Here is a 13,722-nt window from a genome sequence, read left to right on the forward strand (position 1 = left end):
CCGTACTACATTTTGCCATTTTTTTCCATCCCCTAGCATTTCTATTTTGGATAACTATCTCTACGGAAGTGGAGCCCAATTTCTACTAACAATACTTTTAATAAATTTTTATTTCTATTTTATTATTTGTGCATTAAAACTAGTAGTATAATCCTAAGATAGTGCTATTTTTATGACGAAAGGAGTATTATACTCCCTCCGTATTCAAAAAATAAAAACATTTGAAACGACAAATGTTTTAATGCACCATTGATAAAAAAAGTGAGGAGAATAGGTAAAGTAAGAGAGATGAAAAGAAAAATGAGTAAAGTAAGAAAAAGGATGAGAAAGTAGTAAAATAAACTTAGTGAATTATGAGGTCCATGTCCTAAAATATAAAGATTCTAAAGTTTCTATTTTTAAGAAACAACATAGAGTAATAACAAAATGCGTTTTGGTGAAATGGAATTTAGAAGGAAGAACGTTATTACTTTTTTATCATATGCCTATTTTATTTATGGAACAATTTACTCTACATTGAAATTATTAGAAAAACAAATCAGTCACAAATTACAAGCCGTTTCCGCATAAATGCCGTGTGTGTGTGTGTGTGTGAGAGAGAGAGAGAGAGAGAGAGAGAGATTTGTTTATGTAATGGCACTCTGTAAAAGCTATACACAAGGAGAAAACAAGAGATTTGCTTCTCTGTATACACAAACTACAAATTTGTTCCCAAAAAACTATGCACTGTATTCTAAGGCTAAATCATTTCCAGTATATGTAAGCTATCAAGCTTTAAAAAATGCTGTAAATATTAGCATGTGAAAGACTATTCAGTCACAAAAAGTCTCAATCAACCCTGAATAGGTACTCCAAATCTTCGACAGTGAGCCGAGTCTGTCGACTGCCTGTCTCGTCCTCACCGAAGGCAGATGCAACCATCGCTCTCTTCCTTTCCTGAATAACAGCAGAATCCACAAAATCACAACTTAACCCAAGAATGCGGAAGTGGAAATAAATGGAGGTTACCTGCAAGGCCAAAATGCGATCTTCGACTGTATCCTTCACAGTCAGCCGATAAACTGAGACAGGGCGTGTCTGTCCGATACGATGTGCTCTATCTATCGCTTGATCTTCAGTCGTCGGATTCCACCAGAGGTCCAGGAGGATGACGTGGCAAGCAGCCACCATGTTCAGTCCCAGGCTAGCGGCTTTCAGAGACATGATCATGACAGTAACCTAACACAAAGTTTTGAGTATACATCACTTGAAACTTGCAAAATCGACTGCAGGCAAAAAGAGTGACAAACCTGGGGAAGGCATTTGAAATCTTTCACTGCATTGTCTCTGGCAGAAATAGGCATTGTTCCGTCAAGTCTGCGGTATTGAATGGACGAACTTTTCAAATACTCTTCAAGCAAATCCAACATTCGTGTCCACTGGGAGAACACAATTGCCTTCTCCCCCGCAGCTTTTGTGTCTGGAGTTCGATTCTTTCCCACTGAATCGTAACCATGCAACAAATCTGAATATCCTTCTGTAGGTTTGAAGGCAGGATCATGTGGCTTAGACAAAGACGTCAAGAGCTCCAGAGCAGCTTTGATTTTGGATGAACCTTCTGGATAGCTTGAAGAACAAGATTCCGAAACTTTAGCAAGCTTGGAATCAGAGCAGTCCAAGGTGTGATTATTTTCTGGATTTGGGTTATTCGATATAGCATCCCTTAGTGTGGTGATAGAAAATATGTGTGAAGAAGTAAGGCGAGTTTTGCAATTCTTTTTGGGACATTGGGTGTCATCACCAATCATATGCTCACAAATGCACTGGTTGCAAAAGACATGCCCGCAGGCAGTTACTACAGCATCTTCAGGTGGATCCTGCAACATATTCGCAGTATAAGATTCATACGAAACATGGGTCCTCTACATTACAACTCAACATTTAACGCAAAAGAGCTGGTGGCAGTGGAAGAAATAATTTTATGTACTTACACTGCATATCCCGCAAATTGCTAAAGAGCCTTCTAAACAATTCAGAAGGAAGATGGTTTTCTCCCGGGGAAAATTCTTAGCCATCTCAACGGAGGAACTCATCTGTGAAGTAGAACCGAACCCCCTAACAAGAAGAGGGTGGTCACAAGCCTGTCGAAGCCGCAGAAGCATTAATAATATGTTCACATAGTTCTGTTTGACTGTCCCTGCTTTTGCATATTCCTGCCAATAGCAATAACAAGGTCAAGAAGTCACAAAATTACCAAAGATGGATGCATAAAAAATTGTATTTTTAATAGTATTTTTAACGTACAGCAAATTGCGCCTGTGAATCAGCCTCAAGTCTGCAATAGAAATTGCGCTCCTCCATGGAGAAATCAACCCTTTTCAATTCTATAGTTTTCGGCGGAAGATCAATAATTGGTTCTCCATCAATATAAGTACCTGGATCAAAGTTACCACTAAAATAGCATTAAGTTCCAGAAAGACGCTTCTTCATTTCTGTGATTTATACAAATTTCAGTAAAAGCCAGAAAACATGAGCCACTGCATTTCTAATTGTAAAAAGAGAACTGAAACCACTATATAAGTCTCATTGGCCTCTCCTCCTATCACCAATTGGTTTTAGGATGGAACCCCATGGATTTCTATCACTAATCCTTTTGTTTTAAAGTTCAACTCACTGCAGAATGAAGGGGAAAACAGAGTAGCCTTCCTATTTAACCTTAAATTATAAACTGACACATGCTCATCTTGTTTATCTTATAACAGTAGGCGGTCTAATAGATTACTGAACACACAAGAAAACTAAGTGAAATAAAATTTGCAAGTTTAAAGTACACTTTACTTGTAATAGTCCCAAACTTATGCAGTGTCACTATCATGGTCATGAAACAAAAAAACAAACTCTAGAAATGTCATAAGAATCAAATTCACTAAACATCATAAATGAGAAGGGTCAATAGCTCCAAACACAATTTTAGTCAATGGATAACTTGTTAGATACATAAAGCAGTTAGAAGTGTAGGAACAGAAGGGGAAGAAATTGAAAGGAAAATAAACTGGTATCTATACCTTTCTTATCTTTAGTTAGAGGATAGTGATTTTCTTACCTTTTCATAAAGCAGCCTACTATGAAGCTAGAAGCAAGAAGCAAGAGTAGTTAGAGGATAGTGATTTTCTTACCTTTCGTTCGACGCAACATGATAGTCTTCAGCACTGCTTGCAATTTTTTGTACCCAACCTTCGGATTCCTATTGATTGGTGACTTAAGATGTTCGCGGAAAGTTGTAAAAGTAGCATAAGGTTCGTGCCTGAGAAATCTAAAGTAGCTATAAAGATCATCTATCGCATTCTGAATTGGTGTCCCAGATAAGCACCACCTACGCTTAGCACGAAGTCCCCAGCAAGCCCTAGCTACTTGAGTTCTGTGGTTTTTTATGGTTTGAGCCTCATCCAATACAACCCTATACCATCCAACCTTGGCAAGAGGGCCAGATAGAGTTTCAAATAATTCATTGTCAATTTGTTTCTTACTCTTCTTACTCCTAGCTGACTTCTTAGAAGACGCAGTTTCAAGTGACTTCCTCTTTTTACTAGATGAGCATCCTTGAAAGGGGGTACCAAATTGATCATCATTCTCATCAACAGCAGGCTGCTTTGGCACCTCCATGCTAACAATAGCATATGTTGTAATCACCACATCATACTTAGCAAGCTCAAGAGGATCCTTTATGCGGCTTCCTCCATGGTAGATTAGAACAGAAAGATCGGCTTCCCTTGTCACTTTATTGAACAACTCTTCAGACCACTGCCGGAGAACACTTGTAGGACATACAATAAGGGTTCCAGCAGGTGGTCTACCCTTTGTTTGTATGTTAGTCTTGTAACCATTAACCTCACAAGTATCCTCCACATGGTAAGTATCATAAGTTCCATTGTCCTTGTCCAGATCACACATCTCCATTTGACATTGTTTCATATTAGCTGTTGGTGCTTTGGAAGAAGGTGACCTCTCTTTTAGTATCAATGCAATAGTTGACACTGTCTTCCCAAGTCCCTACCATAATGGAAATAGTAAGACGTTAATGCCTATGATTGATTACATACCCTCTAGAGAGAAAAGACCATAAAGGCAACCTGATCATCCGCAAGAATCCCACCAGAACAACATGCACCTTCCGTCTCTTTGTTAACCATCCAGGATAAAGCAATTCGCTGGCCATAAACTCAACCAGAGTCAGTAGGGTTTCAGAAAACTATAGAATACACATTTGGACAATAAAACATTCAAGAACAACATTAAGTTAATCATAGAGCATAATACACATTTGGACAGTCTCCATTGAAGCTAAATTTCACCATTGTTAAAAAAGATGAATAATTCAGCACAAATTTCATCTGGGTAAAGCAGTGCATGATAGCAACGGGCATCCATGGATGAAGAAAACTCAATATGTACTAGTAAAGAATATTAACAAATAACAAGAATTCGATTGCAAGAAGGATGACACAAAGTGAAAACAGAGTCTTAAAAGTTCTAGGGCTAGGCAACATCATCTCTCACAAGTCCACACCCCGCTCTTCACCAAAGCCACTACGTCTCATGGTCTACACTAGTCAGATGTATCTCTATCCATGGAAGAGCCAAAAACCAAGTAGCGAACTTCAAACCTGGTGTTTCATCAGAGTCACAGACAAACCATCAGGTGGAAGAGCTTCTGATGTTGGCTGAGAGAGATCCTGTAACATGTGCAAAATTTCTCCATGGTCAATTATCCAAAAAAAGTTAGAAGCTATTAACTTTCATAGGCGTGCAGAACAATTTATCATGGCAGCAGAAAAGCCAAATATGATACCATGAAAGTCTAGAACCTGCAACGAGCATATAAGGTCTGTATTATAGAATCACCTGCATGGCAACTTGAAAAATAACCCGTTCATCATTTGGTCTAGGCCTTGAATGCCCCATTGTCATCTGGTCAACCTGGTCTATAGATGTTGAATATTGTGAAGAAGCAAATGACTTTCCATTCAATGTAACAGGCTTTGAGGCTACTGCTGGTGTACTCATATCCTCAAGAATACAAAGATCGTAGTCATCATCAAGATTAATAGGCTCCATCGTGTTACTTTGAACCCTTTGGTAATTGGTGTTAGGAAGATAAAAATTGTTGAATTCTGGGGCCTCAATTTCCGTCTTTTGAAAATTCGTTTCTGCCTTGACTGAAGCTAATGGCCACATGCCAGTTTGACATGACACCAGAAGAGCAGAATTACCATCCCGAGCACCAATAGCCAATTTTTGGGTGTTAGTCTGACCAACCATACCCAGACGAAGGAAATCACTCTTCATAAGCACGTCCTCATTTTCTTCCGTTTTGCAGGAAACATAGTTCTCACATGGAGTCGAAGAGAAGGAACCAGATGAAGACCATTGTATACTAGTTGCAGAGGGCTGCTTACTTGCATCTTCATGATATTTCCTGCGGGCTATGTCGACTACTTCAGATGCCCTAGAAATGATTTCAGTAGATATAAATGATTCCACATTTTTCCTGACCTTGGTATTATTACCCCGGGATTTACTGAAAATGCGTGACAACGAAACAGGAGAAGTATTTTTTGACTCATCCTGCAATGTACTCATGTCACTAGAATAGTTGAATCCAACTTGGGAAGCAGCCACATCCACATAAGGCATTCCATTAATGAAGGAATCACTAAAATTTTCTCCTTCATCCATAGAATTGACCGTTCTACCTCCATCACAAGCCAAGGATTGAAAGCCAGAGCTAAGAGAAGCATAGGATGGACCATCTGAGCAGAAAAGGTGCATGCCACCATTTTCAGGAGTAAAATCTGGAATGTCGGCCATATTAATTTCACAAGAACTGGACTCAGTATGGGAAATGTCAAGAGAAATCCCATATCGATCAATAACTGAGACATCCTCCTGGTCTGCAGCAAGAGTTCCATGGTAAGTTTTTTCGTTATTTTCTGCTGAAATATACAAACAATATCAGAACCAAGTAACTTATTCTGAAAAAATATTTGAAAATAATATATATTCTTAATGAATGAAGCATTAAACCAAGACTTACTTTCATATTGAAAATTTAGCCTAGAGTATTCAATCAGATCCTTATCATGGTTCATGTGAGTATCAGCAGAAGATTCTCCGTCATGAGTAACATGACCCATACTATACGAACACAATGGGTCACTATGATTGGATATGCCAGATGGAGCTCTACCACCATCATTTTGGCTGTATGATGATGGTGTTTGGGGACCACCAACCTTACAACTATAAGAAAGGCCATTTTCTTGGACAGATATATCATCAGTGACAGTTCTGGAGCAATTGTGATCAACAATACCAAACTGAGAAGAAGGTTCTCGCATTCCAGCGCCCACAATAGCAGAAGAAGTCCCTGCAGATTCTGAGATGCCATCTGAACTTCCAGTCCTAGAATCTGAGACTTCAGAGTTGTGTTAGGGTGACAATACACCAGATCCTATCAAAATTGTACTTGGAAAATGAGGCATTTATAGGAAGATGCATTAATCATTATCATTTCACTTTAGAACCAAATGTTTGATCTCACAAAAAACAATACGCTCATCTTCCCAAAATATACCCAGAAAAACGATCGAGTCTAACCATCAGTGGATGGCAAACAAATATTGCAGGAAAATAAAAACAAAAGCACAATACTATAAGGCTGCTTACCAACCTTGTGGGACATCAATAGAAGATAGATCTTCCACTATATTACCCTGCAAAGTGACAACAAACAGAATCACAACTCCCGTACTCACCTAAAAGGCTATAACAGTGAAGCAATTCTCCAACAGAGAATTGAAATTCTAATTTAATCCAGATTGATGTAACACACAAGCACTCTAACAGAGAGCATCGAGAAGATTAAAGAGAGAGAACATAGAATTCATGTAAAACAATGCCACAGACCACATCACACTTCATTTACAAGATGGAGACTTGATAACGATTACAATGCAAACACTTGATCAACGAAATAACTGACGCTTTCCTCTTTTTTTATGTTTTCTCATTTCAATATCCATTCATAAGGCATAGCCTGCACACAGTGAAAGACCAAGCCAGTAATCCCCATATCTCAAAATTAATAAATTTCCTCCACTTCTACAAATATCAAGGAGAATTGCCTATTGCTTGAAGATGACGGAACTCAAACTGATACTAATAGCTTCTTTCACAATTCAGGAGCATCAATTTATTCAAAAAAGAGGAAATAATCGTGTGATCACCAATTTTTAAGTACTTCCAATCCATTCAATAAATACACTTCACTGCTAGCAATTCCAATCATGCAAGTAGAAACTAACCAATGAACGACACAAATCATGAAAGATAACCTGCGAAGGCGAATCCGGAGCTCCCATAACTTCCCAGAAATGATCGAGGTCGATGTAAACGTCGTCGCATTCATCCTCCGCGCCAAACATCTCATCCACAATCCGCGACGATCTCTCCTCTGCATCCGCAGTCAACATCTCAACTTCCGCCCTTATCGATCAACACAGCCAAACCCTAATTTCCCCACCAAAATGAACTCAATTTCCAGCTCCTATTATGGCGTGCACGGGCATGCACCAGCGTCAGCGTATTTACACAGCGGGGATCAACACGAGATGTGAATCGATTGCCAAACAACAAATTCTGCGAAATTACTGCGAAGATTCAAGCAGAATTATCAGATTTTTGAAATGACTTTAACGATGAAGAACAATTCAATTTCTGATGCGCACAGTGGTGACAGGGGCGCAGGTTAAGGAATTTGAATTTGCTTATTTGAGTACACTTCTGACTATTCTGGCTGTTTTTATTTTTTTAAATTACTTAATTTGGCGTGGTGATTATTTATATGCTTTTAACGTGCGCCGTTTTGTCTTTTTCCCATTTGGACTGACAAAGTCGCCTTCTCTATTGCTTGTTGTCTAAGAAAACTTCATTAATTACTCAATATTTACTAGAGTATAATACTAATGAATAATGTTCAATGTTTACCCTAATATACTAGTATAATTAATTATTAATGATTTTTTTAAAGTTCAATAATGAACTAATTAAGAGGTTAATCAAGATTCAAGATAGTGGGCAGTTAGGGGGGTTATTGGGATTTATTTATATTCAATTTATTGGTCCATAGATGTAATACTATTAAATTCGAATTATAAAATTGGTAAAAGATTCTTAAATTTATCGTGATTTATCGAATACTAACATAGTTGAGAATTTTCGATATGCAATGGCAATAGCAAGCCAAGCCCAAGTGAATGCAAGCATTTTGGGTACAACTTTCTCAAATTAAATAGGTGGATGAACTCATGAAAGCCCAAAGTTAAAGGATTACTTACTTAATAGTAGTAAAAAAAAATTGTGGGTAATGAACTAATTTCCCATCTGTAGTTTATAATGTTTTTTACGCCACATTTTTATTTTAACTATTGAAGTTTATCAATTTTATCCCTAACTATTAGTAGCTATACCAACCATTTTTCAACTTACAAATTACATGTGATTTGTGCGTTTACCTATGACCGATTCTTCATTTCCTAATCACTTCTTGATGAACTGTGCTTTCTTCTAAGGGTTCGTTCCGTGTTCAATAATTGATCAGAAATAGAGTCAAATCATGACAATAAAGCTGGTTCGGTGTTCATTTGATATTTTTGCATAGTCCTCAATTTCTGCTCTTGTCAGCCAAATATGGAACACCAGACTCCCTCAACTATTTACTGCTTGGTGGGACCAGCTTATTATATTTTAATTCAACATTCATTTCTTACTTTTTTCAAATAAAAAGAAGCGCACGAGCCCTAAGTTTTAACAAATGTGAAAAGTGTGTTTGGTGTCGTCTTGATAGATGGACATGGTGGATTTCATAATATATTCCTCACTTTGTTCTTATGTGCGCGCCAAGGCTTTTGATTAAGGCTTACGAGCATGATTTCGAGGACATATGCACCTTGGGGAGTTGATGATTAGGCAACGAGGTTGCACCTGCAAATGATATATTGATCGTATCGAATGGTTGCTTATTGGATCAAAGTCCCGACTCACGAACCACTATATGATGTGAAAAAGGAGTGGATATACTTATGTGTTTATAGGAGCGAGTGAGGTGAAAATGAAATGAATAAAATTAATTACAAATAAATATAGACAAAAATAAAAATATCACGATTTGTCGTTCAGATGCTTAGCCGCATGAACGGCGAGAAACAACCCGACCAGCCAACCATCGTCCCCACCCAAAGTAAAATCGGAACCGTTCCCATCCGAACGTCGCACAGTAAAGCCCCGACACATCCCATATTCGATCATCCATCCGGGGCTATATTGTGAATGTCCTTAGTAATAAAATTACAAAAGATCATAAATAAAAATAATTCATTTTTCCTTTTCTTTTTCTTGAAAAGGAAAAAAATTACAGCCAATTTTAGAGAGCAAAATCACAGAAGAAGTTGCGAGTCTTGGCACTAATTCACACGTTGATTCGGAAATTGATGCAATAGTTCTCTCATTTCATCTCTAGCAATGGTAAATTCACCTCTCAATTTCACCCTCGTTGCGCCAATTCCAAATTTCTACTATTGTTAATTACAGTCCAACTTTTTCCCTAGTTCTTGAAATCACACTTAAACTTTTTTTAATTCACGGGTTCATTGCTGTTACTGGATATGTTTTTTAGTTGATTCCGAATAGAATATCTCCCGATTGATTATTGGTCTGCTGTTTTCACTTTTTAGTTTCTTGTCGGTTCTTGTTGAATATGTTTGTGCGTTTAATTTCTTTTTTCATTTCTTTCTTACTGAGATATCATGGATGTTTCAAAGCCTCGATTTTTGGTGGAAATTGGTCTAAATTGGAATTATTCTTGACAATGATCGATGAGATCACTCTTTAGTTGGGCTAATTGAGTTGTTTTTTTTACTGTAGCATTGGAATCATTATCTATTTATGTGAATTTTTTGGTGGCAATGCTGAGTTTTGTGAACATTGGATTGCTCTTGCAGGCCTCGTCGAAAAAGGTTATAACTAGGGAAGAATGGGAAAAGAGGCTCAGTAGCGTTAAGCCGAAGAAAGAGGATATGAATAAATTGGTGATGAATTTTCTGGTTACCGAGGGTTTTGTTGAGGTTGCGGAAATATTTCAGATAGAGACCGGGACAGAACGTATCCATATGAATATTTATGAATTAACCTTTTTCGTTAGATTGTTTAGACGTATATTTGTATGCTACGTCATATACGGATACTAGTTTGAATTCCTTATTGGATAACAGCAGATATGGATCTTGCAACTATCACTGATCGTATGGCAGTGAAGAAGGCGGTACAGAGTGGTAATGTGGAGGATGCGATTGAAAAAGTTAATGATCTGAACCCTGAGGTGAGATGATTTTTTGTTGTTGCTTGGTTGTTCGTAAAAGGAAACAATGTGATATTCAATGGTGTTTTGGATTATTGACTTCTTTTGCTAGTTGGTAACTGATGTCAATATTTTGTATAACTGCATAAGCTAGTAATATCATTTCTCTGCTGCGAGATACTGTTTGAAAGCTCTCATAGTACTACCATAGTTATGCAATCAACTATGATGTACTTCGTTGGGCTTCTTAAGAATCTTCATTTTTAGTTTTTATTTTGCTTTCGTATCTTCCTTAATTTAGCTTGAATTGTAGACTTGTACTGATTAAATAAAATGGCTTGCCTCAAAAATGTTAGAATGAGATAGTGAGCAAGATGCATAGGATAAATCTCATGAAATCAAACACCTATGCATTTATAATTGGCGTATGAGAAGGTGATAGCTTTTGACCAGCGTATATATAACTTTATTGCTGCCCTCATTATTCACACAAACTGATACCCCCCTTTCAACTTAATGATAACTTTTTAACTTTTTGAGTATTTGGATCAAAGGATACTCCCCTTTTCTTGTTCTAGATGTTCATGAATGTGGTAACTTGCTCACCAATTAGCAAAAGCTAGGTGTAGTAATAACTTTTAGTTATAGTATAGTAAAATATTCAGTACTACAGAATACATATTGTGTTTTACTTTTTAACCCATTTCAACCCTCTCTTGGGTTATTTTGAGCTGTTGATGATGACACCAACACCACCTATTTTTCAATTGTATGACAACTATGAGAAGGACTTTTTTCTTGATATTTTTATATTAATGGCCAATGTTCTTTACCGAGAGCACATTGTGGGCACTTCCCTTTCAGCTGAATATTAACATTAACTGGGTGGATTATCTGTTTTACATATATTATCAATCCAGTATGCGTGACTATACAATCAGCTTGCTTGATTCAGAGCAGCATGAAATTTGTTATTGAGATATCCTGCAGAATTTTCATTACTTGCAGTTCTGATAAATGCATCTTTATATGCAATAACTAGATATACTGCCATGGATTTCTAGGCTTCGTATCAAAGCCGCACAATCTGATTTTCTTGAGCTTTCGTTGCAGATATTGGACACAAACCCCCTACTCTTTTTCCATCTCCAACAGCAAAGGTTGATAGAACTGATCCGCAATGGTAAGATTAAAGAGGCTTTGGAGTTTGCTCAAGAAGAACTAGCTCCAAGAGGGGAAGAAAATGTAATATTCTGGCTGTTTTTCTGTTAATCTTCATTCATTAAGGAATATTGTCGGTGCATCTGTTTCATGATAAATAGTCTTCTTTCCTCAAGGTCACTATCTTTGTCAGTAGGAGTTTTGATTCGATAAAAATCTTTGATTTCAGCATTGCTTTTTAGAAGAGTTGGAGAGGACCGTTGCACTGCTCGCATTTGAAGATGTCAGCAACTGCCCCGTTGGTGATTTGCTAGATATATCACAGCGCCTCAAGACTGCTACTGAGGTTAATGCAGCCATCCTCACTAGCCAAAGCCATGAAAAAGGTTAGTACCCTTGACACATGAGAGAATACCTCGATTAAGTAGTAGTGCATCTAAACATCTCGAGCTGAATCAACATAAAATATGAACCCTTTCTTGTTGCTTTAAATGAAAACAAGAACTTGGGCAAGATTGGATGGAACTCTACTTACTTTTTCTCCCAAAATTACCCACCACTTCAACAATATGGCTTAGTTGGGATTCCACAGTAAATATATTGTGCTACTAGTATCTATTTTACTTAATATTTGGTTATAATGTGTGACAGATCCAAAGCTTCCTAAATTGATGAAAATGCTAGTGTGGGCTCAAAATCATCTGGATGAAATGGCTTCTTATCCTCGAATTACGGATTGGTCTACGACAACACTTGAGGATCCTTCTCTTTAACACCATTGCAAGATTACTTGTGATTCTTCTAGAGTTAGTAATGCTCATGTTTCTACTTGTGCACTACACTATTGGTCTCTCAAACTAGCTAGTTGTATCTGTCAAATCAAATATTGTTCACTTTGTTCTGAAAAATTAAAAAAAAATCATGCTCTGTGAGCTCTGTTAATAATCTGTTGCCACTCTCCCTTTTTCCCCTTCTATTTTAATATATACTACTACGTAGTAAATAACATCATCGTAAAAACTCTTATCTTGAAACTCTTAACTATTTATCTATGAAAACAATTTGACGAACCAAACAACATCGTAAAAACTGACATTCTTGATTTCACCCGAAAATCCTATCTTATGTTAGTTTTCTTACTATATCCAATCCATGATGAACCCCAAAAGTTGAGACTTAGACTTCAGAGAATAGTAATTGAATAAAGTTTGGCCAACCTTTCCTATGCATAAGATATGGATCAGACACTACTAGTTATATGGCAATACAAATTTCAACATTGTGTTACCTTATTGAAGGTGTTGAACTCACACCACCCACACAACAACATAAATCAAAACTCTAATTTCTGGGAATTTTTCAAGTGGGAAATCTCTATCTTCTCTAAAGATTTCTTGGTGACTTCCTTCATCAAAGTTGAGGGCATAGCTATGAGGATCATACTGAAATCTCAACTGCTGTCTTCTCCCTTTCCTCATCACCTTCTTCATTGCTGCTTTCATCCTCCACACTAATCTTCTGCATTCCTTCCATCCAATTCTCTCCATCAACCCAAAAAAGATTCAATTTTGATGAAAATTTTGTAGAAAATGGAGTTCAAGAAATGAGAGAAAAGAACAAGAATGATACTCCTACTACTTCCTTTTGGTCTTTTGAAGAAGTTATGAATGCTACCCTTTTTGTTGCCTTGGGGCACTCAAATTCCATTTCACACACACAGACACACGCTCAGTGTGTGTCTTTTTAGAGAGAGGGCAGTGGGAAAAGAGCCTAGATATGGTCTAATCACTGTCAAATTTGTTATGGGGCTACCAAGATTCAAAGATTCAATCTTTGGTAGTAAATGTGAGCAATCCCAAGGCTAAATTGTCCCCCACATCATCAAACCCCACACCCCCTCTATTTTTTTACTTCATATTTTTGTGATTTTGCATTCATATAATTTAATGTTGTTTCATAGATTTGTGAACAATGGTTGCATGCGCTATATGTACTTGGAGCATGAATAGAGGGCTAGTTTTTATCTATAAAGTTTGCTCAATTCATGTAGTCCAACTCTATCTTCATAGAGTTTGGGTCTAATAATGTGTTCTCCACTCATTCAAGATTCGGAAAATAATCGGTGCGTTTAATTTTGGCATGAAATATAAAAAAAATGGTGTTTATAG

The 13,722-nt window shown here is 37.2% G+C and overlaps 2 protein-coding genes across 9 annotated transcripts; one reads left to right on the forward strand and one right to left on the reverse strand.

The window, feature by feature from the left end:
• Positions 1–664: 664 nt before the first annotated feature.
• On the reverse strand, positions 665–7,824 carry LOC125201118 (helicase-like transcription factor CHR28). 7 transcript variants are annotated; one of them, XM_089065394.1, is made up of 12 exons: positions 7,374–7,824; positions 6,710–6,752; positions 6,074–6,448; positions 4,882–5,930; positions 4,644–4,712; positions 4,110–4,187; positions 3,156–4,029; positions 2,284–2,414; positions 1,971–2,192; positions 1,290–1,856; positions 1,009–1,218; positions 665–936 (listed from the first exon to the last, which is right to left on the reverse strand). In XM_089065394.1, exons 1-12 carry the CDS (start codon positions 7,509–7,511, stop codon positions 829–831), a joined length of 3,864 nt encoding a protein of 1,287 aa, XP_088921520.1. In that variant the 5' UTR covers positions 7,512–7,824; the 3' UTR covers positions 665–828. The 7 variants fall into 7 exon arrangements, with proteins under 7 accessions (XP_088921520.1, XP_047955006.1, XP_047955007.1 ...); XM_048099049.2 differs by having other exon boundaries at positions 4,882–5,972; XM_048099050.2 differs by having other exon boundaries at positions 6,074–6,454.
• Positions 7,825–9,414: 1,590 nt separating this feature from the next.
• Positions 9,415–12,499, forward strand: LOC125215217 (protein GID8 homolog). 2 transcript variants are annotated; one of them, XM_048116580.2, is made up of 6 exons: positions 9,415–9,561; positions 10,038–10,197; positions 10,308–10,414; positions 11,507–11,638; positions 11,784–11,940; positions 12,206–12,499. In XM_048116580.2, exons 1-6 carry the CDS (start codon positions 9,559–9,561, stop codon positions 12,325–12,327), a joined length of 681 nt encoding a protein of 226 aa, XP_047972537.1. In that variant the 5' UTR covers positions 9,415–9,558; the 3' UTR covers positions 12,328–12,499. The 2 variants fall into 2 exon arrangements, with proteins under 2 accessions (XP_047972537.1, XP_047972551.1); XM_048116594.2 differs by lacking the exon at positions 9,415–9,561 and adding an exon at positions 9,617–9,748.
• The last annotated feature ends 1,223 nt before the right edge of the window (positions 12,500–13,722 follow it).

The sequence above is a fragment of the Salvia hispanica genome, chromosome 2, assembly GCF_029641045.1.
Source record: "Salvia hispanica isolate PSC_SH4W2 chromosome 2, Shi_PSC_v1, whole genome shotgun sequence".
Taxonomy (NCBI): domain Eukaryota; kingdom Viridiplantae; phylum Streptophyta; class Magnoliopsida; order Lamiales; family Lamiaceae; genus Salvia; species Salvia hispanica.

Excerpts from the sequence above, each read along its gene's own strand:
- LOC125215217 (XM_048116580.2), top strand. Across the intron at positions 10,415-11,506 it reads TTAATGATCTGAACCCTGAG|ATATTGGACACAAACCCCCT; the intron begins GTGAGATGATTT and ends CTTTCGTTGCAG. Across the intron at positions 11,639-11,783 it reads CTCCAAGAGGGGAAGAAAAT|CATTGCTTTTTAGAAGAGTT; the intron begins GTAATATTCTGG and ends CTTTGATTTCAG.
- LOC125201118 (XM_048099046.2), bottom strand. The coding sequence starts at position 7,511 with ATGTTGACTGCGGATGCAGAGGAGAGATCGTCGCGGATTGTGGATGAG. Across the intron at positions 6,455-6,709 it reads TTCTATTGATGTCCCACAAG|TCTCAGATTCTAGGACTGGA; the intron begins GTTGGTAAGCAG and ends ACAACTCTGAAG. Across the intron at positions 937-1,008 it reads ATCGCATTTTGGCCTTGCAG|GAAAGGAAGAGAGCGATGGT; the intron begins GTAACCTCCATT and ends GCTGTTATTCAG.